The following is a 26,330-nucleotide window of genomic DNA, read 5'->3' as shown; positions in this document are numbered from 1 at the left end:
ACAACTCTTCCTTGGCCACTTGTACTGAACTAGGAGCTGGTGTTTCAGTCACCTGAAGCCCCAGATGTGTCCCTCCCACCACAGGGGATAATGACTCTGCTACACTGCTCCCTCTTGCCTCTGCACAGGGCTCACTCCCGGATGGCTCTAAGCCTGCCTCTTTGCTCTTCCCATCCTTCACCATTGTCTGATGTGCATTTTGCTCAGGAGTATTTTCTCCAGGCTCTGGAGGACTCAGTTTCTTTGGCAATGGCTCTTTATTTCCTTGGCTCTTGACACCTTGATTTGACAGTCCTTGCTGGGTCTCTCTGCCCTCAAGAGTATGGGAATGTCCTTCTGACTGTTTCCTAGAGGGAGGATGCTCCTTGTTGGGCTGTGTGTGGTCTGGTGGTGGTGGCTTTGGTGGCTCCTGAGGCCTCAGTCTGGGGTTCATCCTTTTTCCAGACCCCCTGGGCTCCCGGCAAACCGGAGTCTCCTTCTTGGGCTCCTCTACCTTGCTGGCTTGCTGACCGGGATCTACTGTTGGGCCAGACACTGGATGTTTTAGGTCACTAGCAGACCGTCCCACTGCTCCTGCAACCTATTCAAAGAAGAAAATGGGAAACATTATTTCACTGTCTGGGTCTGCTCAGTGGTGCTTATGGTCCATCCGTACCATGCAGCACTGCCCAGCCTCTGCTTGAATCCTGAATCTTAACTGTGCAAACCTGGTATTGCTGATACACATCCATGGCCTTGCTGCTTCGCCATCATCCCAGGGTAGTGAGTCCCACAGCACCCTGCCACACTGCACGAAGTGGTTTTTCATTGTCAGCTCCAACTCTGCCGCCTTTCAATACGCAGCAGTACAACCAAGAGGCAGGAGATTTCCTTCTCTAAGACACTCAGTGGCTTTAAATACAAGCTCCTCCAACACAGCCCTTTTCCAAGGAGCAATGCTTTCCTGTTTTCAACAGCCACTGCTAAGACCTTGTATAAAATTCATGCTCTTTTTTAAGAGTCAGTACTCCCCTGACACTATGTCTGCAATCTCCACTCTGAGATGGGGCGATTGGCATGTCACACAGTATCTGGATGAGGCTGCCTACATGATTTATAGCGAAATTGTACACCCTGACGTTATCTGTGCTATTTGACCATCCTGTTTCTTTGACATTCGGGAAGCTCAAATGTTTCCGACTGCAGCTGCACACTAGCAGACATTTCAGCAAGCTGCCGACTGCGATGGCTGAGCTTTTTCCTGAGGAGATCTGGTGAAATCTTCCAGCCAAGGGACACTACCTGCTTCTGTAGGATAAGGTTCAGGGGAGGTAGCAATACCACCGATACATGCTGTGCCTGTTTGGTGCTCAGCTAGCAGCATCAGGACAACTGCATGGGAACGGGGCAGCCACACAACAGCTTCCCCTTCCCCTATACAAGAGGGGCTGCAGGCAGAACATCCCAGAGGATTTGCTGCTCAAGTTTTTCTCCTGAAGGAGTTTTAAGCCTCCAAAACGAGTTTCATGGGTAAAGAGGGTTGTGCCACGTCATACTTAGGACTGCAGTTTTTGGTACACAGTGGCACAGAAAGGGATGGGGATGGTCACTGCACAGCCCCCATCCATCTGTTCAGCTGCAAAGAGTGTGAAGGACCACGGCACACAGAGGAAGCTTGGGGAAAACAAGGTTTACAGATGGACGCTCAGAGCGAGCTCTATGCCACAGTGCTGCCAAGGGAGGCATCTCTTTGGCTGAAGAGGAGTTGGGGCTTGGGGGCACAGGAACTAAAACTCATTCAGAAGAGCTTTCTGGGGGCTTTTTAGAAAAGAACCTCTCCTAAAGTAACTGTGAAACACCTAAACTAGGGGCATGTAAAAGAAATACGATAAAAACACCGTTTTCAAAATTATACAAGAACTACTGCAAGGGTGATTTTCATTCAAACCCCATTTTAGCTCTGCCCTTGTGCGTGTGGATGTAACCAGGCGTGAGCCTGGCTAGTGGCTGGCGTTTTATAAAGTTCTGCTACAGATAAATCCAGCTTAAAGAGAAGTCCTGAGCACAAGGACCAGATAGGTCCCAAGACCAGGAAAACACTGCTAAGGCCCTGTCTGGCTTGCAGGAAAGAATCAAAAAATAAAATAAAAAGCAATCTTTGTCCTGGAGAGCATAAATATTCTCAAACACACTTGGAGTCAGCTTCAAAGGGTTTTAAAATGGCTTATTTGGTCACACAAAAGCCTCAGTACTTCCCCCAGCAACACTAACTAGCTGAAGCATTCAAATTCAAATCAAAAGCTTTTTGTCTGCTCAAAAAGCACAGGAGCTGTCAAGTTACAGGTTTCCTCTGTGAGTGGGTTTTTGAAGAGGAAAATACCTTGATGTATTGTCAGAAGCTGAGGGGTGACATCCCGGCTGCCATACACAAAGTTCCACCCTCCTTAAGAGCAAGGGGCAGAATAATGCAGGAGAGAAAAAGAATTGCTTTTCCATGGGCTTACACACAGAGCAATAATTAATGCAGCAATAGGTGATGCTGACGGGTTAAAGTGGGCTTCACTGCTTTGAGTCCAGGACCCAGACACTCAATTCACTGCATAAAGCAGCGTATTTCTGGGAATAAAGAGCGCTCCTATCTATGGTTAAAGAAATCTAGAAGAGAAAGAAAGGATTTTTTTTTACTAGAGCAGCTCGCAGTCCCACTTTCTGTATCATGGATGTCCCCACATCCAGACGTATTGCATTACCCACTGAGGGAGACGTGCTACCCCCGGAGTCATCGTCCGATAGCCTTGGCCTGTACTGAGAGTGTGCACCCACCCTTGCTCAAATGCCAGATCTTGACGGCATCTGCCAATTGGACTCAGAGAACCCTTTACCACAGAAGGCTTCATCAAATTTAAAAATGAACACAAAACAAACAAACAAAAAACTGGTAGCCTCCAGTCTAATATTTTCATGGAAAATGCTTCAGGTTAAGTGGTTAAGTGACAAAAATAGAAGTTGACTAAAAGATGTAGTGAGGGTCAGGAGCAGGTGCGGTGCTCTGGCTCTGCATGGCCACCACAATGAGCCTTGCAAGAGAGTTTTTCCAACAGGGGAGAGCCAAAAAATAGCCCAGATCTACTGTATACATGTTGCACTGTAAACAAAATTCAACGCCCTGCCCGGCACAGCTCACGTGGCATACCTGGCACGCTGCGCTCATTTGCATGGGGGGCTCATTAAACACCGGCTGAAGCTCAGGCTCAATTGCTAAACTGAACAGATGTCATCAGTCTCACGTACACACAAGGCATCCACCCCCAGCTATAAATAGCCATTCACAGCTCCCTGCTTAACTGATTTGGAAGCATTCTGCATGAGGTCAGGCTGCCGATTAAACCGGAGAGCTCGCAGCACGCCCCGGGCCGCTCGCCGACCAGCTGTCCAGCCGCAGGGCCTGACGTACATCTCTCCTCGCCACCTCGTCTGACATTTATTCGGAGATGGGGTGCTCAGCTGGAAGCTCTGCCACTTAGGCACAGAAAGCCCAGACAGTTTCCTGGGTGTTTTTGCTGGAGGAGACCTGCGAAGCTGCAGCAGCAGCTCCCTTGGGGTGCACACAGCTTCCCAGGGCTGGTGCTGCACCACAGCCACGTTGGCTGAGATCTGTTCTAGTTACCTCTGGACCGACGGCTTTATGTCCCTCTGACTTCTGTGCTGTGTGCTGGCTCTTCCTTCCCTCAGGTGGCGCAGGTCCTGCCTTTGACACCTCTAGGGATGATGAAGCACCCTCCGTCTGCCTGCTGACACCCGCGGGCTGCAGGGCAGCCTCTTTCACAGCCTCTTCCTTGGCTCCTGCCTCCTCCTTCTCTGCTGCTGCTTTCACTTGATTATCAAAATACATCTCTTTCAAAGAGAAGTGCACATCACCATTAATTTTAGCGTCCTGGTTTACAGCTTTCCCAGACTCTTTGATCTTTGGAATATTTTCCGCTTCTTGATCACTTGCCACCCTCAGATGTGCGTTCCTGCGTAAGGGAACGGGAGGGGCAAACCTTGGATTTGCTGAGGGTTTTGTCCTGTCTCTCCCACTTTCCTCTCGCTTTGAAACTTCCTGCTTTGCTGCTGGAGCATCCTCCACTTTCTTTTTCTTTTTAGCTGCAGAGTCTTTGGCCATTGGCTTAGCCACTAGGTCTTCCACTGTCTCGTAGATGTACGCGAGAAAGCCATTCCCATTCTCTTCTGCAGTTTCCAAACATGCATCTCCATTGGTGGTCACCTCTGCTTTCAAAGGTGCTACCAGTTTGTTTGGTAAGCCAGTCATCGTGTTTACTGACTGTTCCTTCAACTCAGCCTCGTGGAATCTGGACTGAGAATCACCGACATGCACTTTTGCTGCATCCTCTTTCTCCCATAGAGAGGCTCCTGACCGGAGATTCAGATCCCTGGCCAGCCTCCGCTTTCTCTGGAGCCGATCGGGGCTCATTCCCTGCACATTCTCCACCTCCACATTCTCTTTCCCTCGTTTCTTGCTCTGTTCTATCTCTCGCAGTTTTTCTTCAGCTTTTCTCTTAATTTTGGCAAACCACTTCTGATGGATTTTGAACTCCGTCATGGTTCCCACTTCCAGCACACCTGAGCAGGACACGATGCCTTTGGTATTTCTAGCTGAGGCCTGGTAAATGCCTGCATCTTCCTCTCGGCACCTGGAAACCAAAAGCTCTGCATGAGACCTGCCCGTCCTCCCCAAGCACTACAGCTGCGTACACACACGTGCCCTCTCCCACTTTTTGCCATAGAGGGGCCAGAAGATGCAGATGTTGGCCCAAGGCGCCTGCGGTAAGTCTGGAGGCTTGGGGCTGGCCTCCACCCCCAGGCCCTGCCTGCTCTCAGCACTAACAGATAAGCAACCTGGATGTAAACCAGTGCCCAGTTCCCTTTGGGCTGTGACTGATAACAGAGGGCTGAGATGAAGGAGGAACGGCCAGTCCCACGCTTTCTGACTGTTCTCAGCCACATTCTTCCACAAGATCTTCTCCTCTCAGCTTTTCACAGACTAACTTTTCTTCTTACATTCCTGCTCTTCCTCTATCCTGCTGCCTTCCCACCTGACATCGCAGGCACAAGTACACGCACACCTCTGCCTTCATCCCCTGGAACTCCTGGCCCACGGAGCTCCCCGCTCCTGCAAGAACTGAGCCACGTGGAAACCTGGAGCGGCAGAAAAGCCCACACTGGAATCACAAGGATCACAGGACTATCAGCAATACAGGTCTCTCTGTCTGACATCCCAAATCCAGGACTCAAGCTGCAACAGGTCTCTGCTTGCTGAGGACTTGATGTCCCTGGCTCTCCAGAAACACAGTCCTTGTCTAAAGTTAAAGGAAGCTGGTAGCCTGGGCTGAATAAAGGAGGCCCTTGACTCTTTCAGTACAGTGCCAAAGCAGCCCTTCCCTTCCCTGACCTCTCAGTGGAAGCTAGGAAAGGCCCTCCTGGGGCAGGGCTACAGCCCTTTTCCCTCTTTTGTCCTTGCTCAGGACACTTGTATGAACTGCTTCCATCCTTATCCTGCCTATCCCTGAACCATCATCATCATCCTGGATGTAGCCAGTGCTTTCCCTTCGCTCACCTGGGGTTAGTCCTGACACTCTACTCCCGTCTCTTGCAGCAACAGCACACACTGTTACAGCACTGGAAGGCTCCAGGGAGAGGAATTTCTCCCGACCTTCCTCTTGCTTCCAGCATGGCTGCTGACCCTGGATGCAGTAACGGATCTCATCCTGATGTGATCTGGGAGTCATCAGAGTGAAGAGCTGACTGGGAAGGGCTGGCTGGGAACACTGCAACGGGGAGCACTGGCACTGGGGGGATCACTGCTGACAGCCAGCTTCTCCAAGTCACGAAAACATGCTCCCACCAGCAAATCCAACTACTCTCCAGCTTCCTTACTCACTTGTACAGCTGCAGGGTGTGGCGATTTCCATGGCAGAAAATCTCATACTTAGGTAAGCCGCAGTAGCGGTCCATCTCTTCATCATCCTTGTACCAGGTCACCTCTGGCTGCGGGTACCCTGCGGAGGAGACAGATGGACATCAGCATGAGGAACACTGCAACCAGCTGCACAGCAAGTCTGCTCTTGCAGGGACAAGGAATCATCAGCAAAACAAAGCGCACTGGCAGAACAGGATATGTGTTATTCTGGGCTCATCGCATTCTTTAAATCACACAGCAGAAAAAGTATTGTGAGTGGAAAACAGATGGGCTTATCCAAGTCTTTTATCACTCCTAGGAATAGGTCTATTTTTGAGAAAAAAATCCCAACACTTCATTCCTGAGCAGAGGAGAGTGAATCACATGGCCATCTCCTGTAACACTGGCTGGGAGCAGAAGGTGAGCGCACTCTCACTTTCAGGGGAAGAGGCATGTTTTGATGAGATTAAGGCTAAGGTTAGAAAACAGGCATTTGTCCCTCCATGAAGCCCTCAACATTTTGCGAAGTGTCACAGCCTGTAAACTGATCCAAAAGTTTCCATTGAACAGAAGCAACCTTGATTGCATCACAGCCAGCTCGGTGTCCTACAAATGTCACTTGACAACAGATGTCACCTGCCTTTTCCGTAGAATGACATCATGACGTGTGTGACTGGCTGGCCAGCGAGCTGGGCGCTCAGCCACCTTCCCTGCCACACTCAGTGGTGGTGGATCAGCACACACAGACCAGAGCTGGCCACAGCCATCACCTCCCACCCACCGCAGCGCTAGCTCGGAATAGGAGCAGCACATTTTTCAGGGGAAAACTGCTTGAGCAAGCGGCCACCATTCATTCCTGGACACTTCCCAATGGCTAGCCACAGATTTCAGGGCTGGCCAAGACCTTTTTTATCTCCAGGGTGAGGAGCCTCCTGTTCACACCAGCCAGAAGAGCCATGAACCTGCAGCAATGGCTGAGCCCAGCTTAGGTCTGTTCCCATAAAGAAGGTCCCGTAGCAGGAGCAAAAAGCGGGAGCGAAGACTCATCAGCATGAATTGGCTCTGGTGTTGGCTGATTCAAAATGCCTTTGAACAGACAGATCTAAATCAGGACGTACCAAATCTCCTCCCCATTTATCATTTGTTTTCCCCACCATCCGCTTTGCAGCACACTCCCTGTTCCCATCCCCTCGCTCATCAGGGCTCTCCACTGTCTTCTGGCCTTTCCAAGGACTCATCTGGCTCTGACCAGAACAAGGCTGGGGAAATACTCTCAGACGAGTTTTCCTTTCCAGCTCTGCTATCGGATGAGAACAACAGCCATCCCCGTGACCCAGTCATTCCCACAGCCCAGATTTTACTCTGTTCTCTTCCCTTCCTCACTGAGATCTCTCACCCTGCACTGCCTCTGGCATCCCTTTCCACCCTTGCTGCCCTGATATCTCTCACATCCTTCACTGCCTCATCCACCGTCCATTCTGCCATCAGCAGCTCTCGTTTTCATTTGGTTAGTGCTGGTGAGTGCTCCCTCCTCTTCTGCAGGGAGCCAAGTCAGGACCCTCTCCCCAAAGCCCTTCCAAAGCTCTCCCCTAGACCCTCATGTACGTGTGGCTGAAGTGAATGAACCCTAAACTGCCAACCGCAGGAAGCCACAAGAGTATCCTAGCAAAGGAATCACCATGGATTGACCCTGCTGCTTTTATTTTCCATAAATATTAGCTACTGACTACACTTGGCAGCAGGGCCATGGACTGAATGAGCCCATGGTGGTTTCTTTCCTTTCTGTTCCAGGAACAAGGAACAAAATAGTTTTCGTACACAGCTCACACTTCATCCGAGGCAATCCTACCCTTCCCAAGGGCTGTCTTGCACAGACTTTCAGGGGGCCCCCATGGCTATTAGCACAGCTAGCTGGCAGGTAGATTTTCCTAATATTGTGTGAACAGCCACCACAGCACTTCATTCTGGGAACTGCAAGCATATCATTTCCAAGAAGTCCTGTGATGTCCCCCCGTGGCCTCTGCATCTGATTCCCATTCCCAGCTGACATCTGCCGGAAAGAACTGTAATTTCTATAGCTGCACAGTGCCGCGATGAAAGGCTTTTCCTTCTGTTAAGCCTGAACTCTCTCTGGCTCATTGCACTTGTATACACAAGGCTACCTGCTCCCCACCAGGAGCTACTGCCGTGCCAGCCCACAAAGTGAGGGACCAGCCCCCGCTGAACACCCCAGCTGGCAGCAAAATGGAGCTGCAGGCAAGCACCGGTTGGAAACCCGCCGGCTGAAAGGGTTCCCAACCCCACACGCAGCCCAGTTCCCAGCATTTGGGAACAGCAGAGCCCGGCTGCCTGCCTGCGACTGCCACCGTCCCTCCCCAGGGGCTGTAACAGGAGTCGAGCAGGGGATGGTGAGATGGGCACGCCGGGGAGCTTAATCCTGCCTGGGGAGGGGAGCTGCTGCTGGCATTGCAGGCACAGGCATCCATCTTCAGTCTGACAAGCTAATAAATTCAGGGTAGGCTTTGCCCCCAGTAGGTGCTTTGCACCACTGGTCATGCCGGCAGCTGCAGCATCCACCCACGGCGCAGCGGCGGCTGCAAACGGCCCATTTCACGACAGGGCAGCCATTCACAAACCAGGCACTCTCCCTCCCCAAGCCTGTCCCTCTCGCAGCCCCCCTGCAGCTGGTGCTCAGAGGGATTTGCCAGCAGCTGCTCTGCTGCGTTCACCAGCGAGCGCCCGCATTTACAGACAGAAAGGTGCCACACATTCCTGGGGAGGAGGGCAGGCTCCCGCTGCGTTCCCTGGGTGTCTTCAGGACCAGCAGAAGCTTTTGGGAAGTGTGTCTTCCGGTGGCATTGCTGCAGCGTGACAGCCAGGCACTGCACTGCACGGCCTGGAAGACCTTCTAAGCAGGGATTTTTCATGGAGAAATTGCCAAGTTTAGATCAAATACTCCTTTTTCCTGAAGCTGTTAAAGTCTGGGAAGCCTTCAAAGCTTTTGTGACCTTACCCAGAACAGCTCTTGGATCAGCCATCCAAAATCACTCAGAGAGTATGTTTAAAGCAATTTTTACTATTATTTTACAGGGCAGAGGAGGGGGAAGTTAAGCTTCTGAAAGCTGGGAAGGTGAAAAGAGTTTGGAAACAATTGCACATAATCTTGGTTTTCTGTTTCTGCTCCACACAAGCTATCTGGGGGCTTCAGGCAGTTTGCAGAGGAAAAGTCACAGTAAGATCTGGTCCTTCCTGGCTTCATGAATTTAAAGATCCCCATCACCTCCCAAGGCTAGGAGACTTCCAGTAATGCTGACAGGGGGACAGACGCTCACCAAGAGAAGCACCTCTCCATGCCCCTGGCCTGCGAGAGCCACTTGCTCCCCATTCTTCCCTCTTGCTGGCTATCCCACACCCAGGCTTTGCATCTCCCACCTCTGCTCATCACCTGCCCCTTCCCCAGACCCACCCATTCACCCCTCTTCACAGCCCCCATGTCTCTCCACGCATTCTTGATCCAAGCACTTTACTCTCATGAGACAGACGTTTCCCTAGGAGGGCTCCCCCAGATGCAGCAAGTTGAAATCCTTGATGCTCGTTACATCCCTCATCCACGGCACTGCCTGCTCGCCCCACCTCCAGCCCTCCTCCCCAGGCTGCAGGCAGGGCACTTTCCTCCCCATAGCTCTGGGCTGAAACCATGCTGATTCTGGGCACTTTGCTTTGTTCCCAGCCCCTCCGGGGATGGGCCACCCTGCACAAGTGCCTCAGCGCAGATGCCAGCGTTGATCTAGTGTCTGCAGAGCGTGGGAGAATTACCAGGCCAGGTACTTGTTCAGCACAGCACTGACCCACAGAACACGTCATGGGAATGAGCTCCTGAGCCATGGATTTGGGCAGCGAGGTCAGAGGGGTTGAACCTGCTAAAGGAAGGCTGAAATGGTGCTGCAAGTGAACAGCACTGCCTGTAAGCTGGCACTCCCTGGTACTGACGTAACGGCCTTGGCTGGAGGCAGTCCCTGCCTCGCTCCCTAACAAGCAGTTACAGACCCAGCCCCCCTCATCCAAGCCCCTACACTTCATCAGCACCCATCGCCCTTCCTTATACGGAGTATAACTGAAGAGTTGTAAAATCCTTGTAGCACTACCTTCAGTAAAGGGTGCTCTCTAAAGAGAAGAGCCCAATGGCTCCTGATAGGAAAGGATCTGCAGGATGAGACCCCTGAGGTCTTGAAGCCCAGCCAGACCCACCAAGGGAACCACTTGGTGCAGAGAAGCAGAGTGCGCTCTGCTCTGTAAGAAATCACACCACAAAAGGAAGCGTTGCTGTTCCCTTTATTCTCAGAGAATAAAGGCTGAACTCATTTTGTCTAAAAAAATGAGAATATGTCATAACTGATGCATGATTTGACCCAAAACAATCAAGTCAGACTTATTAGATGCTCTGGTAGCAGGCAGAACAGTGCTGGAGAACCAGACAGCAGGAGGAAAGGAGGGGTTGTGTGACCACCCAAGAGCATCAAAAAGTCTGCCTCAGACTTATTTTCTTGCTTGCAGCTCCCAGCAAATTTGGAGGTTGATTCTTCAAACACTGCCTTCCTAGGACGTGATCAGCAAGTCTCTGGTATTCGCAGATGTGGGACTGCCCTGGAACTCGTTATCAGTTGAGAAGCAGCAAAAAATATTAAGATGTTATTGTAGGTCATGTATCTGTGTATGGGGCTTGAGAGTCACAACGGGAGCAGCTGACAGTCTGCCCTTTGCTTCCTGTAAGGCTATGAACCAAAGTGTCCCTGGACTCCAGCCACAGCAGGGGGACTGAGCTGTTTCCACACTGGTCACTGGCCAGGGATGCAATCGCCACTTCCTTTCTCCCTGTAGTATCTCCCTGTTGAATGTAAACATCATGGCAGGGGAGATATCTGAACTACTCATTAGACTTTACAACGGGAGTTTGATTTCCAACGCATGCCCCTCTGTCCCAAAGAGATCCCAAGATGAACAGCCCACATGCAAGACATTCAAAGTGGAACAGGTGGCCCAAGCTGCTTAAGGGCTATTCTGTGAAAAGTCCTAACTTGGGAAGGGCGTCTCTTCATTTAAATGCATAAAGATGCTCCCCAGTCCAATTCACTAGGTGTAAAAATATTGCAATAGGTTACATGCGGAAGATGTTCGTTTGATGCTTTCCTTCACTTTATTAGGAAGTGAGACAAGTATCAGGTCAAGTTTTCAACTTGGTGTAACACGTCAGGTTGTGTTACACAGCACCAGCAGGTCAGCCAAAGCAGGAAGGCAGCCTCCTGCCCACAGAGAGCAAGGGCAGACCACAGGAAAGGCTATAGACAGGAGAAAGACCACATCTGCCTGTAGATGTACTGCCATTTGGTACAAGCAGGTGCAGTCATTCCTTGGCAGCATGTCTCCTGCACAGTGAAGGGTTTCTCCAGCTATTCCAGGAGAGATGCTGGAAAGCATATGGATGTGGCCTTTAGAAGGCTGACCAAAGTATCTCTCCCCTCTCCTCCTAAAATCACACCCAGATTGTTGGCCTCAAATGCACGGTGCACTTCCTACCCTGACAGCTGACTTCCAGTATAACTAGAACCGAATGAGAGCTCAGCTACACACATGCACCTCTCACCTTGGCAGGGCCCACATGGAGCTGAAGGTATCATCTGGACTTCAGAAGAGACAAGGCTTGTTAGAGGCAACTGTCCACCCAAAATGCAGCTGGTGGAGACTTAAGCCCGGACTAGCCTGGGCATTTTGAAAGGGACAAGAAATCCTGAAAAGTAAAGCAGTGCTATTGCATGTCCCTGCAGGAAGCAGGCATGCCCTGGGTTCGCACACCTCCCCACTTTCAGGCAAGGAGGAGGAGAGGACTGTATCTGCTATTACTCAGGATTTCATAACGCATCCAAACATCACTCAGCTTTTGACCTGTGATACTCTTGGCTTGCAAAATGGAGAGTTACATGCCACTGCACAAGATGTAAAGCTTCTCCTTTTAAATAACTTCAGTCGGAAAGCCCTTCTAATGAAGCACTGAAGGGCATGGCTTGGAGGCATCCCTAGCAGCCCGGTTTTACCACAGAAGCAGGAAGTGGTCTGCTGAAGTTAAGCATTAATTAAGTAAATATACCAGTTGTAGCCTTGCAAGTTCAGAAAGTCAGACCTGTAAAACAAGTGTATCATATGAGGAGAGCCAAGAATTCAAAGCAGGCATCTTTCAGAAAAGTGCTTCAGTATGCTCTTCTTTGTATACAGCTTATTTACAGCATCTTTATAATGGCAAACGAGATGCCCTAAATCTTAAACAAGTTGTGGTACTTGTGACTAAGAGGCTCACTGAAGATAACCTCCTTCCAGAACTTGCAAGCTTGTTCTCTCACTGAGTAACCTGTCTGAATAAGTAACATATGCAATACCAGGAAGGACCAGCGTCATGAACAGATAAATACTACAGAAAAAAAAGAGGTTTTAGCATCTCTATGTTTAAAAGACAAAAGCTCAGCAGTAAAGGAGTTGCGTGCCTTTATACCAGTGCGTTGCCATGCCCCATCACCATAATACCCTCTTTTTTCAGTCTCCCCCTTTTCCCCTCTTATTGGCCTAAACCATTCCTGCTCAGGGTTAGATTTTAGCTCACTGGGTAGAAACTGGTCTTTATTTCAGACATTGACAGATAAACATGTTTGTTGCTGATGCAAATTTACAGCCAGCAACCAGAGCCGAAGTTGGCTCCAGTATAACAGATTTAGTCTTTAGAACTGCACATTCCTAAATTATGGACTCCAGGATTAGGAAAGAAGCAGAGATTAGGGCGATAAAATGTCAGTGGCCCAAGAAGTAATCATCATATTCCATCTTCTGGTCTTTAATCTGCTCTGCTTGCGATGTCAGGGTATGCCTTTGCTTCTTTACAATCTCAAGTGTTTCCCCACCTTCCCCCCTTAAATTAAAGCTGAAGTCATCATGCAATTGCTGAATCTTTACTTGGCAGCCTGACAACATTGGGCTTGTTATGTGCTGCCTTGTTATCACTTGCTCTAGAGTTTAACTAGCACAAGTCCAGCAAGTGAGGCAGGACCAGGTTACTCACTGAAGACACTGTTACCTGTCACTATGCACGTGAATTTAGCATCAGAGTCCTCGGACACAGAACGGGATTTGATAGTGGTTTCAAATAGTGGCTGGGTTTCCTCCGTCAGCTGAGAAATGATTGCGCAGAAGGTGCTCCTGGAAGATTCAAGAAGCATTTCTTAGAGATCAAAGTACTAGAAAGAAATCAAAGGGTCCCCTTCCTATCTCATCTCAGAAATATGTCTGTGCTGTGTTCTTGCTATAAATGCCCTCCTTCCCTCCCATCATTCCTACAGTAGGCTTTTTAAAAGTCAAGTCAAGAGGCATGGTATTTGACTGTTTTTTCACTCCTAAGATGATTCTGTCAATTTAAAGTGTCATTTGGGAGACAACCCCTTTGTACATGAAGCTATCAGGGTAATGAATGTCAAGAATCATTTTAGTTCTGGATTACACTTGAGCATTTCTTTGATCAGCCAGCAGGCTCAAACTAAGACACTAACAAAGTTAGCTTCACAATCCTGATACTGCACTATCAGCGTTTCAAGCGTTGTGCTCTTTACTGGGATTTTATTTCATTTGTGAAGATTTTACATTGCAGTTTCAGGCCAAGTGTGAATTGAACGTGGCCCTGAACATGTGGCACTTGAACCTGGCTTGCATCCTTCTGAGCTCAGGAATTATATCCAAAGCTGACACCTGCTGCTGCAGGTAGGCACTCATGCTACGTACTCCGTGAGTCCATGCACTGACCCCAAAGTTCAGGCTGGGACAACCAAGTAGCCAGAACCATCCAAATAGCCGTCTGTAATAATAACCGCCTGTGAAGCTCATGAAAATGAATCATAGATTCTCTAGTCACTTAAATACTATTTGGGGGGTGGCACTAAATCAACGTATTCCTACAGCCAACCCTGTTGGAGCGTCACCAAGAGAGGCTCCAGAAGATTTGGACTTCCTTAAAAAAAGGGAAAGAATTTAATTCCAACTTGGATTTTCATTTGGATAGTAATCTGGCTCTCTTGGAAGGGAAGAACTTCTTTCCTCCTCTGCAATTAACACACTGCATGTTTACACTGGAAGAGAGGACCCCAAGTTCTCAAGCACCAGGACCTTAGGAGAAACAGCACGTATTGCAACGTAACTGGTACCCAGCAGTTCTACTTACATCATTTTCAGCAGTGGAAGACACAATCCTTAAACAAATGATCAGCTTCTAAAGACATGCAAGAGGTTGAACAAACCCCCAGATCATTCCTGACACAGCTCCACCACGAGCAGAAGGGCTCTCAGCACGTAGTGAGGGCTCCATGAGGAAGACCCCAGCCTCGCAAGCAGCCCCCAGCTCGCAGGCAGGATGCTGGCACTGTTGCTACTCATGCTCTACCTGCTGAGGAAGCAGTGTGCTTCAGGAGAAAACAAAATCCACACTTAGCATGAACCCAGCAAGGGCAGGTGCGCTGACAGGCACTGCAGCATGGAATGAGCTGCACGCATGGCTGAAGGTGCCAGGAGAGCTCCAGCCACAGCAACTGCTTGTTTCATCCATCCAGAAAACTTACCTGGAGGTTGCACTGCTGCAATTTTCACTCTGGCTTCCTACCAGCATCAGTTTCTGAGATGCAGGGAGATGAATCCCCGAGCAGCAAACAGCTGGTGTGCCACGAGAGCCTCACCCAGCTTCCAGGCGCTTTGTGTTGGGCAGGGGGAAGGGAAGGGGGCAGCAGCTAGGGCTGTTGCAAACTTGCCTCATCTATTAAGCAAGAGTTATGAGCATTGGCTATATCCAAACACACTTGTGGGACCGAGGGTAGAAAGCCAATGCCACAGCTGGGAGTCCTTTCCGCAGAAATCAATGGTCCCCAAGGACTGGTCCTGGCAAGCAATTCTACCCAACCACGTGGCAGCAAAAGGGCTGTGGATGCCAAAGCAGAGAAACCTTTCCATACCCCAAACCCAGGAGAAAAGTAATTCCCATTTCCAAAGAGCAAGGCAGAAAATCCAGTGCCAAGGCAGTTACTGTTGGGGTTTGATGGCCTTTTCATTAAGGATCCCTATCCCTAGACCAGTAAATGCCTTTTAGATCCACATAGTGAAGTTAGAATGTCCCAAGCACCAACGACCATTTCATACCCCAGCAAGAGAGCAACAGGATCAGCATCTTAAAAAATAAAAGGTGATGTGCACACACATAGTGACACGCTCAGGACCAAGTTTAATCCCAGTACCACTGCAGCACTGCGAGTAAGCCTGGTCCTTTCAGTGCAAATCCCAGAGTCAGGAGAAATACAGCAAAGGCTACTGAATGCTCTAGGAAAGCAGCATCACCAGAAGCTGGGGACTCCACAGGCACAGCAGATGAATCAGACGTGACTTGCCCAATGCTCACTTGGCAGAGAGCCCTGGAAAGTCTCTTTAATCTTTCAAAGAAACCATTGTATTAGTCACAGGCAGATTTTAGAGACTGCAGCACTGTGGGGCTCTCAGCTGACTCATTCCAGCTGCAACGAGACTTGTCCAATTCAAATTGCTTTCTAAACCAGTAATTCAGAGCATTCAAGAAATCTGATACAAGGCAGCAGCCACTCTTCCTCCGAGCCTTCCTGAAGCGGCATCTTTGCTGCAGAAAAAGCCTGTAGACTAGGAACAGGACACCAGCAATTCAGTAGCCTTTTTACATTAAAGAGGGATTTCCATACAAAAGTAGTCTGCAGGAAAACAAGATCTGAGAGGTGTTTTCTTCTTCATCACAATTTTCTTTTCCTGACCTTTTGGTTAACAATCCCACAGCTACAGGGGTGTTCTGGAGCCTTTCCACCCACAGTCAATCCTCTACCTGCTTCTGCAGCAAACCAGGAATGCCCCCTGACTTCCAGATGTGCTCTTTTGCCAAAGTCCAGCTGTACAAGTGCGTTTCATGGCAGAGTCCAAATGAAAAAGGATCCTCATGATAAGGCAGAGGGTGATGGGGGAAGAAGAAAATTCCTTCTTTGAAAGTGTCAGGGCAGGAACATCTAATTTTTAATGTCTCTGTATGGAAGTCTCACTTTAATATCAAGAAGTAGGTGAACAAACTGTACACCCATCTTTTGGCTAGGGAATGTGAATATTTCTTGCACCTTACCACAGGAATTACAGCGAACATTCACTTTGCTGTCTGCAGTTCAGGCAAGTATTAGGGATGCATTCATGCAGAATAAGACTGTTAGACCACTCCAGGGCTCTCTTTAATTAGTACTAAAGCATTACAGATTAATCGTGTGCAGCCAGATTCAGCAAAGTGTTTGGTCAGAGAAGTTTAATGCAATGTAGTTTTACCTTCCTAAACTGGAGAGAGAGAATCTGCTGCTTGATAAGCTAAGCAAAAAACAGCATAAAAACCATTAGATAAAAAAGCATGGAAAGGAGCTAAAATAAACCGTTACAGAGACGTATTAATGTGAGTTGTTTTGCACAGGTCATAGTTCCTATTAAAAGAAGGTACAGCTGCCTTACTCAGGCTGACTGCCAGGACGAGCAAGCCACATTGTAAATTGAAATCAAAGGCTGTAAAAATGAAACATTCATTAACTGCAGAGAATAAGTGTAAGGACATTTATACAAGTAGGTTTCCAAGAAGCAGCACCTGAGCCTTCCATGCACCATCTGCAGCACTGTGCTCGAAGCAGGCAACTCCACCCAGGAGATATTCAGTTAAATGGCCCTCCAGAGTCCAGCCTGCTGCAAACCCACTTGTCTGCCCGCAAGCAGGTGGCCTGAGCTGGTCACCTCTGTGCTTCCAAGGACAGAGGTACCAGAGTTTTGGAGAAGCTGAAAATGCTCCGGTCACTATACACTGCTTTCTGGTTTGTCAGCCAAATCACCAAAGGCTGGCCAAAAAAAAAACCAACAACAAACCAACAACAGCAAATAAATAAATAAAATAAAATGCAGACTTTTCAGGAATCTACAGGTTTTGTTTTCTTTGCAGGAACATTGTATAAAATCATCCGTTTCGGGGAACAAAATCCAACACCAAACCCTACACAAGAGACACCCAGGTGTGTTACTTACCAACAGCCACCAGCTCTCCCAGAGGAGTGTCTTCAGGGGCTCACATCTGCAGCCAAACACTCACACTGTCATTTGGTGGCAGCAGCAGCCCTTGTGGGCTGTAGGAAATCAACTCAGCACAGACCCGCAGCAGCCAGGAGGGGTTCATCAGACTGTGCCCTGACCTCATCTACGTAAGAATCAGAAGTCTAAAACTAGGTACCAGCCAGTCTGCAGCACGCAAGCTCACTGACTTAATCACACTGAAATATACGATCATTGTGTCTACTACAACCTTGCCACATGGCCTCAGAGGTGACTGGAGTGTGGACATGCCCTTTGGGCAGTATGGCATCACATTCCCACACTGGTACATGCAGATGCATCAGACCTTACCAGCCTGGGACACTGTGGAGCACTACTGAACACCCAGACTGCTGTGCTTTGCGATGGTGCTACAATGGACAGCATGAAGAGCTACAGAAGGTGAACACCTCCAGGTCTCCTACCCAAATTACCACATCTGGGCTCTGCACAAGTCCCAATTGCACAGAAGTCAGCAGAACTCGGAGTCCTGTCCTAAAAATGACTACAGAGGGCCTCTGAGAACTGCTACTACCAACCCTGCAGCACTTCCACCTGTGGATGAAGAACTTCCATGCAAATAACAACTAAAAAAGTAGTTCAGCTTAAAGGCCCTGCACTTTAATTGCATGTATAGAGACTTTTACTAGAAGAAAAACAGCCTTCTTAAGAGCTCACTGACTCCTTTTGCTCAGATCTGGGGAGCAAGGACAGATCAGATGGAAGAAGTTTCAGGCAGCCACTCAGGAGCGGCTCTAACCCAACAAACACGGGTGGCACTTGCCCTTTCAGCAGCAGCTTCACCCTCTCCACCCCCAGCCGCATGATCCTGATCCCTTCCCAGTGCCAATACGGCTGTTCATGCCACCAGCGGATGAGTGGATCAGGAGCTATCTGGCTGGAAAAGCACCAAACACTAACCAAAACAGGTCAACGATCAGCTGCCTGATCCATCTTGCATGCAGTGGGTCGGTCTGTGGAGGAAGTCCAAGGAACTTCATTCAGCCTTTGGCTCTTCCAGCTGAGCCCCAGCACCTGGGGCGTCCCCTTGGGCTCCAAGCCCTTTCCAGCACTGCAAGGCATGCCCTGGCATTACCTGCCTTACTGACCAGCACGTCGCTTTGCCTTCACCGCTCCTACCCAGCCCAACGCTTCAGGAGAGCTCCATTTCCTCTTTGAGCTGCTTTCCAGCAGTAAAGGAACCCAAAAACATTTTGCATACCCACTAAAAGGGGTATCTCCTTTTGGCCTCCAGAAATATGAAGGACACAGGCATTGCTTGAGGAGCTAGGAGGAAAGATCCTAAACTGCCTGCTGGAGAGTCCAACCAAAGCAGAAGCAGTGTTTCAGTCATGCTTTCTTGCACAAGACAAATGAGGAGGTGTCTTGTCTCCAGCGTAAAGCAAATCATTCAAAAGGCAAGAGTCAGAACGAAGGGTGCCTGTGACACAACCCCCTTCTGCTCACGTACGTGATCAAGCAGTGAACACCGTCAGCACTTTCAATTCCCAGCGTACAGCACACAGCCCAGGCTTTATTCACTGCATGTCCTGAAACGTTATGCTAAATATTGGACGGATGGTCTCTTGAGGAGCCCTGATACTATCAAAAAAAAGAAAGACGCCACCATTAAGAGCACAGGCATTAACTGAAGTTTAACCTCAATACGCCAAGGAACTAAGCAAATTTTTCTTTTTTTAACAGACTAGAGATTTAAGCCCAGAGAGAGTAAGATCAAATTCTAAAAGCTCCAGCTACAACAGCCCTGCCTGCAGGCAGCTGGCGTTTCACTTCATTTTAATTAAGTTTACAGCATACCCACACAGAGCCGCACCAGCATAACTACATAAGAGTCTAAACCAAACCCATTAACTTGGAAATGCGGGACTCCTGTGCAAGGCACGACAGATGCCCCAGCACGCCCAGCTTGATATGCCTTGGGATTGGGCTGTCCGTATATCCTCAGCTCTCCAGAGACTTGTTAGTGTACACAGTGCAGAATTCTGCTAATTAAATGCAGCTACAGCGGATGTGTCTCCTCTGAGCAAGCTTGAGGGATGGAGGATGAAGGCAGCAGCTTAGCTTATCCTGAGTCTAAAGCAGATGAATCAAGGTCTAAAGGCGCTGGTTTCTCTCCACTGGAGAAAGGGGGCTCTGGATGCTTAGGTTGGAGAGGTCTGCTCCATGCATGCCCAACACTGGTGGGAGGAAAGTCTCTGCAGGCATCTCATCTATGAAGTAAGGGACAGCTTGGGAAAAGCTAGCCCCGAAAGTACAGGTTTGGTTATTAACCTATTGGTTATTGCACTAGCCCATGAGAATTACACCCCGCTGCTCAGCCTCAGCTCTTCTTAAATTCCCTTTCATCAGATGCTTTCAAACTTCTTTGGACATTTGTCATCCTCATATAGGTTTTAGCCCTTCACCTGATTGTAATTTCCTTCAGAAATGAAGACAGTCTCCCCCATTTTTCATGCACTTGCCAAATTTCAGTCCTGCTGCAAGGGCAGGAGGTAGAACTGTCAACACCGCTCACTTTCTAATCACTAAAAATATTGCTCAAATTGATGGCCTAGCCTGGTACATCACCCCACTGGGAAGGATAAGTTAATTGCTTTAAAAACAGACTTTAAATCCAGTATCTTTTCTAATTCCTCTCATACAGTCACTGCACAAAATCCTCATTTCTCTATTTCTTTCTCTGGGGGTGAAGAAAGCATTCTCCTTCCAGCTCAGGTCCTCACATGGAAGTCAACAGGAGCTCATGAGACGCTGCAATATGCCTTGCAGTAGCTCCATCCTCACACGGACACGGGCTCGATCTGCAACAGTCGTTAATACATTTCAGTGCTCTTCCCCAGCACGAAGGTCGAGCTGCACTAGCTGTCCAGTGCAACACGTAAACAGAGAAATGCATCAACGACAGCAAGCCCAAGACCTCCGAGTTACGTGTTGAAGGAAATAGCATTGCAGAAATCTCTGCAGAAGAACCCGCGGAGAACGGGGCAGAACACCCCCAGGATGGAGGGACTGCCCTGACAGTCCTGTGCAGATGCTCCCTCCCACTGCCACTCTGCCCCGTGATATTATTGGGCATGTTTTGCACATGCAGTCTCCTAAGGATAAGATTTCACATGAACTTCTCTGCCTCCAAGGTTAATACTACTTGAGACAAACACAAGCCACTCTGAGCATTTTCTCAGCTGTCAGTAGCCAAGCATTTTTGATTTCTGAAAGACAACAATGAAGCTTTCATGTACATGTGGCTATGCTTAAGGCTTCTTTCCTGCCATGTGTCCCGCTTCTTATCAAGCACTTCATGCACACACGGAAAAAGTGTGTTTGTGTTTCATATACTGTGGCAGGAATTATCAGCTATCTTGTGATAAACTAGCTGTGAGAGCTGTGGAGTTGTACAAGACACGTTGTTATTTTACAGACTGGAAAATGGATGTATTGAGTCTTTACTTGTCAAGGTCACAGAACAAATCGATGTTAGAGCGGGAGAAATATGGTATTTTTCTGCAAGTAATTTACTCCGAGACAAATGAACATGGACTGGAATGTTACAATTCAGAGCTAGATTTCATTAACAGGGAAGGTGGAAAACAATAAATTGAGTTACATGTTCCTGTATCAACCGCTGTAACACTCAGGAGATGCTTCAGATCTGTGTATTTTAACTCCAAAGTATCACTGCCTTTATTATCCAAATTAACTAATAGCAAGAAGACATCAAGAAACAAGAAAGGACAAAAAGCTCTTCTATCTCCTCCTTCTCAGACCAGCTGATACTATAAGACGTGAGAGACAGACAGTGTGAAATAATAGCCTCATTCATCCGAGCCCTTCCTCCCCTAGCTGAGACATGGCAAGGATGGAGCAGATTTTAATGTCTTCTCCTGGAATCTGCCTCTGTTTTGAAGGAGGATAGGCAGCCCCTCTACGCAGTGAAAGGGGATTGCAGGTCTGGGAAATGTCTCCATTTACAAGGTTTCTGGAGAAGAGCGACGTTCATACCTGTGATATATTTTAAATTTGAGCAGTGCTCCTGACGGACACTGTTCAGCTCCACATCTTGATCCTTCAGCTTAGGTTATCGCCTTATCAGTCTCCACACCCAGCTTACCTAACTTTCTAGCAGATGAGGACAGGACACCTTAGAAAGGACTGAAGAAAACACAGCTTTGGATTATTATTCATAGCATACAGCTGCCAAGGAGCCCACTCAAACCAGGCATGGCTGCACATACAGTCGCACCTCTAGGAAAAAAGAGGCCTCTACCCTCAGGAGCCTACAGACTGGAGATCGGCCCATTAATGCCTTCATTTTTGTCTTTTCAGCAAGTATCGGATGAGCTTCCTTCAAAATTTGGGACACTTCCATTAGACAAGAGATGCACCAAATTCTCTCCGAGGCCACAGTTGGTTTCCTATCAGGAATTTATGCAGAGCATTGCCAAGAGTGAGGTCTCACAAGAAGTTACAGATGCCCCAGCTGCTGAAGAGGGAATTCCTTGAAACTAAGAAACTCACCATGCTTTTCAGGAGCTCAGCAGCCCTGCATTTTCAGCTCCCTTTATTAGAGTAATAACAAGTTAAAGTGAAAAGAGCTGTTACGTGCAAAGCAAGAGATACAAGATAGGGAACTGTTCTTAGCCAGAAAAGCTGCGTGCACAGAAAAATGATGGCAAGGCACTCTCTTAAACTCAACTGCCACCACAGCCAGAAACGGCTGTCCAAGAAGAGATCAGAGGGAATGTCACTATACTCTATAAATATCTGCGTATGACAAAGCTATGACAGCAGAAAGATATTTAAGCAAGGAGGCAATGCTTTAACAAGACCTAGTAGCAGACATCTGCACTAGATGAGAGGTACTGATCGTTTCCAACAGAAGAGCTGGCCTAGCACTCAAATGAAGCCTTTGTCCTAAGTTCTTACAAAAAAAAAAGTCTCTCTCCGCACTAGATGTCTTCCCAAGTCAGCTAGTTCTTACAAAAAGGACACTAACAGAGACTCCTTGAAGTTATGGCCCATGAATGCAGCTGAGGCAGATCCTGGACAGGACTGGCAGCTTTTTCTCTTACTTTGTAAAGTAGTTATAGTCCAGTGCTTTAAGACATAAGAGTTTAAAAAACGACAAAAACAAAACCACTTGGTGGCTGCGAGGGCAAGGTAAGTCACCATACCTGCTGCTCCTCATTGTCCGTTATCAGATAAGTTAAAAGAAGACAGAGGAGAGTCAGTAATTTATGGTCTCTGAACTGTCTGTTCAAAGGGAAAGACTCCTCTTAAAGACCAGTTCTCAAGTGCACAAAAGGCAAATATCCTGGATACCCTCTTTAATAAAGGGAGGATATTCTTTACCATGGGGTGCATGAGGCACAGCACTGCTGCTCGGTCAAGGGCAGTGATTTCCTTGCTCTGCGCTGGCGCGGCCTCACCTTGAGAACCATGTCACAAAATCAGAGAGTGCCCAAGAGAGCGGAACAAAGATGGTGAGGGACTGGAGGGCAAGATGTACAAGGAGAAGCTGAAGTCACTTGGTTTGTTCAGCCTGCAGCTTCCTCACGAGGGGAGCGCAAGGGCAGGCGCTGAGCTCTGCTCTCTGGGGACAGCGACAGGACCTGAGGGAACGGCATGGAGCTGGGACAGGGGACGGTCAGGCTGGGTGTCAGGAAGAGGTTCTTCACAGAGAGGGTGGTCAGGCACTGGAACAGGCTCCCCAGGGCAGTGGTCAAGGCATTGAGTATGCTGGAGTTCAAGAAGCATTTGGACAACACTCAGACATGTGGTCTGATTTTTGGGTGGTCCTGTGTGGAGCCAGGAGTTACTCAATGATCCTTGTGGGTCTCTTCCAGCTCAGACAGCCCATGAATATACAGGCATTCTCAACACCTCAGTTCTTCTGAGTTCTATGGAATCACCCCAACGAGTTCTACGTTAATAAAATGGGAAAAGCACGTACCAGATTCCAACTAGGAAGTCTTCAATTTACACATCTCTTTCCTACTATGGGCTTGGGGAGGCCAACTAAGACCATCCAGACTATTCTCTACGTGGCTCATTAATGTAAGTATGCTGGTGAAACTTTTTCATGAGTTGTCCCAAAGTAAGGGTTCCTAACCTCAGTTTTTCACAAAGATTTCCTCATCTGTTGGTACCTTTGTCATGTCACTGTTCTCTCTAGTCTTTTCCTTTGGGAATTGGTGATGAGAGCAGGCAAGCTAAGCACTCTACGAATACATACAGAGACAGCAATAGAGAAGCCTGAAAAAAAACACAATTTCTTTGGATCATTGTATCCATTTTTTGCTTTCCAACCACCAAAACAGCCTCCCACTGCAATTCTGTGTCTGTATCACTTGTCCCATGCTTGTCACCTTCAACCTCACCAAATTCAAATACATTCTGCATTAAAGAAAACTGCTGAATGTTATCTGCTGTTCTGCATGTCACTCATCTTGCTTTTCAAGTTCTCCCAGGCAAGCTCTCCAGATGTTCCTGCATTTAATTAAATTCATAATTGCTTTCTGAAAGCCTCCTCGCTACATCATTCCCACTCACTCACTTTCCAGAATTGTTATGATACATTATTTAATTACAGGACAAAAAGCCCCACTTCATTCAAACCCTTGCCCTGCATCACAGACAGCGATGCAGTTTCACAGCAAGTTTCCACACAGCCTGGCTCAAATCTTCTGCACTTGTAGACATACTCTAGGCTGTGCAGGGGGCAAGACTTTTATATTACTCTTCCCCTATTCATTAGAGAAACTGGAAGATGTCACAAATACAGGGAAAGGTCACTTTTGCTATTTAGCAAATGTCTATTCACTGCTTCTTACACCAGAAGGGACAGCCACTGAAGTTAAATGGCAAAACGAAATTACCTTGCCATAGGCTTTGATGACCAAGTACTTGAATGGTTTGAAAAAGGAATTGGACAATTTGTGGAAAACGAATCCACTGCCAATTTAATCTTTGCAGTACAGTGCCACTTTTTCTGTAAAAGCATAAGGCTCCTACATATGGAAACAGGGGTGCAGCCAACACACAGTGCTAGCATGGCAAGGTCAAGGTGTTCAGGGCTGGGGACTGCAGTCATGGAGCAGAACTGCTGTGCTTGAGCAGCAGTCAACACATCCAGGAGATGCCAGGCTCACCCACAGCACATCACTCTGCATCTTCCTCAGTGGCCTCGAGCAAAATTTCTGGGATCTGGGGAAGCCAGCTGGGAACACTGGAAGTATTAGTTGAGGACTGCTGAACCCTCCCTTACAGCTAAACAGATTAAAGCTGCAATTTGAACATACTGGGGGGACGGTGGGGGGGGAATAGAGAATCAAGCTCTAGGCAATCAAAAGGCCTCAACATCTTATTAAAGACTCTATGTTTAATCTGTAGAATGGAGGTACTGGACTCAATTACACATTTCCTTTGCTGCATTAAGCATGGTCTGAGGTCACAGGTTGGTTGTGAATGCTGCACGTGTATGTCTTGGTACTGAAGATGCTCGGGTACACAGCCAGACTGCAATTAGATTGCACACTACAATACAAGCACAAAGGAACTGAATTAAGGCAACTTAACTTAGGCATTACCCCAGCTTTAACATCTGACTGCCAGGCAGCATGTTTCCATCTCTTTTGGTGCTGTATTTATTTTCACAAATCGCAGATTATTTGAGGCATCAACCCCTGACATGCTGGAAATGGATTATTTATAAATCGTCAATAAAGAAGATGCACACTCAATTCAAGAGCTTACGGGTTGAAGAGTACTCATAGCAAATTCAAAGCAATTTACAGGCTTTATTTTGAACAGCTAATGCTGTAACCAACACCTTCGCCTTCACTGGCATGTTGCCGTGCATTCAATAACCTCAACCAGTCTGAGTTAACAACATGTTTATCATACCTTCTCCCCTGAGAACAAAGCCTCATTCCTACCACAGACCTCCTGCCTGAGGCCATTTCTAACCCAGGAATGTAGTTCTCCTCACTGCTCAGCCCGTATCTACATAGTAGAAATGCCTTTTTGGCAATAAGATAAGGCACCCGCACAGCGGGCCCCTTGCATGGAGTCTGGTGTAGATAACACAAGCAGTTTCACTACTATGAAGCCAGAAAGGGCAGGGCAGTATCCTGTAGCCAAGTTTAACCTCGAATATTCTAAGGTTTGAAAAAAAAAGGGGGAAGAAGAAGAAAGAAACTTGTGTCTGTCAGGATTTCACAGCACGAAAGCGACTCAGCCCTGTTATAAAAAGATGCACGATGCTGGCAATCCCTGCCCCAGCAACAGCCACAGAAATACAGCCCCATCTCCAGGGAAGCGAGGAGCCAGCCCTCCTGCAGCCAACACACACCGCATCGCTTTTGCGAACCCAAGCGCATCCCATCGATCCAGCTCGCCTCTGCTGCTCTGCTCTAACCCTGGAAAGGTCCCCAGGGGCAGGCAGACACGGCGCTCCCAGTTCTGTGCGCTGCCTTCGCCTTCAGGAGCGCCAAGCGGCCTCCAGCCGCTCACCACCCGGCCGTGCCCCGAGGTGCGGCCCTGGCTCCGGGCTGGACGGCCGCCCGCTGCCCGGGACACCAGCCCGGCCTTCTGTGCCTGGTACAGCGCTGGCGGCAGCCCTTCTGCCCTCCCTTTTAACACAGCTTGATTTCACCTCCCCAGCTCCCGCGTCTCTTTATTCAGTCATTTTGGTTCTCCACCATCCTTGGAAGTTTGTCCGTAGGCAGCACCGCCCTGCCCAGCGCTTAGGGGGCAAACACGAGAGGTGCCAGCCCCGGGCTTGCCACCAACACCGCACTCGTCCCCGTCGCCACCCCGGGTGCTCCCTGGCTTCGGGTGGCAGCGAGGCCAGGACGAACGGCCCCGGCCGGTGCCAGCAGAGCTCCTCAGCTCCCTGCGGCACCCCCGGCTCGCCGCCCCCGCCCGCCCTCACCTGTTCTGGGGCCGGATGCTGAGCAGATAGCTGCGCCGGTTGGGCCGGGAGGCCCAGGCCGCGCTTTCCGCCTCCTCCGCGCCCTCGACGCTGCCCGGCCGAAGCGGCGGCGACAGCCTCCCGTTGCCCGCGTACGAGTTGCCGAGGGCCCGGCGCGGCGAGCCCATGGCGGCGGCCGGGCTGCGGCTGCCCCTGCCCGCCGCCGCCGCCGCTGGCGGCCCTGTCAATCACGGGCGGCAT

At 48.8% G+C, this 26,330-nt stretch overlaps 1 protein-coding gene across 1 annotated transcript in view; it reads right to left on the bottom strand.

The window, feature by feature from the left end:
* The window catches only part of ALPK3 (alpha kinase 3), a 33,970-nt gene extending 7,640 nt beyond the window's left edge, over positions 1-26,330 (bottom strand). The window contains 7 exon segments of the mRNA XM_035336057.1: positions 53-580; positions 3,647-4,673; positions 5,921-6,038; positions 13,056-13,177; positions 16,340-16,378; positions 26,091-26,296; positions 26,298-26,330. Of these exon segments, the coding sequence (XP_035191948.1) occupies positions 53-580; positions 3,647-4,673; positions 5,921-6,038; positions 13,056-13,177; positions 16,340-16,378; positions 26,091-26,296; positions 26,298-26,330 (2,073 nt within the window).

This window comes from Oxyura jamaicensis, chromosome 10 (assembly GCF_011077185.1).
Source record: "Oxyura jamaicensis isolate SHBP4307 breed ruddy duck chromosome 10, BPBGC_Ojam_1.0, whole genome shotgun sequence".
Classification (NCBI taxonomy): domain Eukaryota; kingdom Metazoa; phylum Chordata; class Aves; order Anseriformes; family Anatidae; genus Oxyura; species Oxyura jamaicensis.
This window is presented reverse-complemented; position numbering and strand designations above follow the sequence as displayed.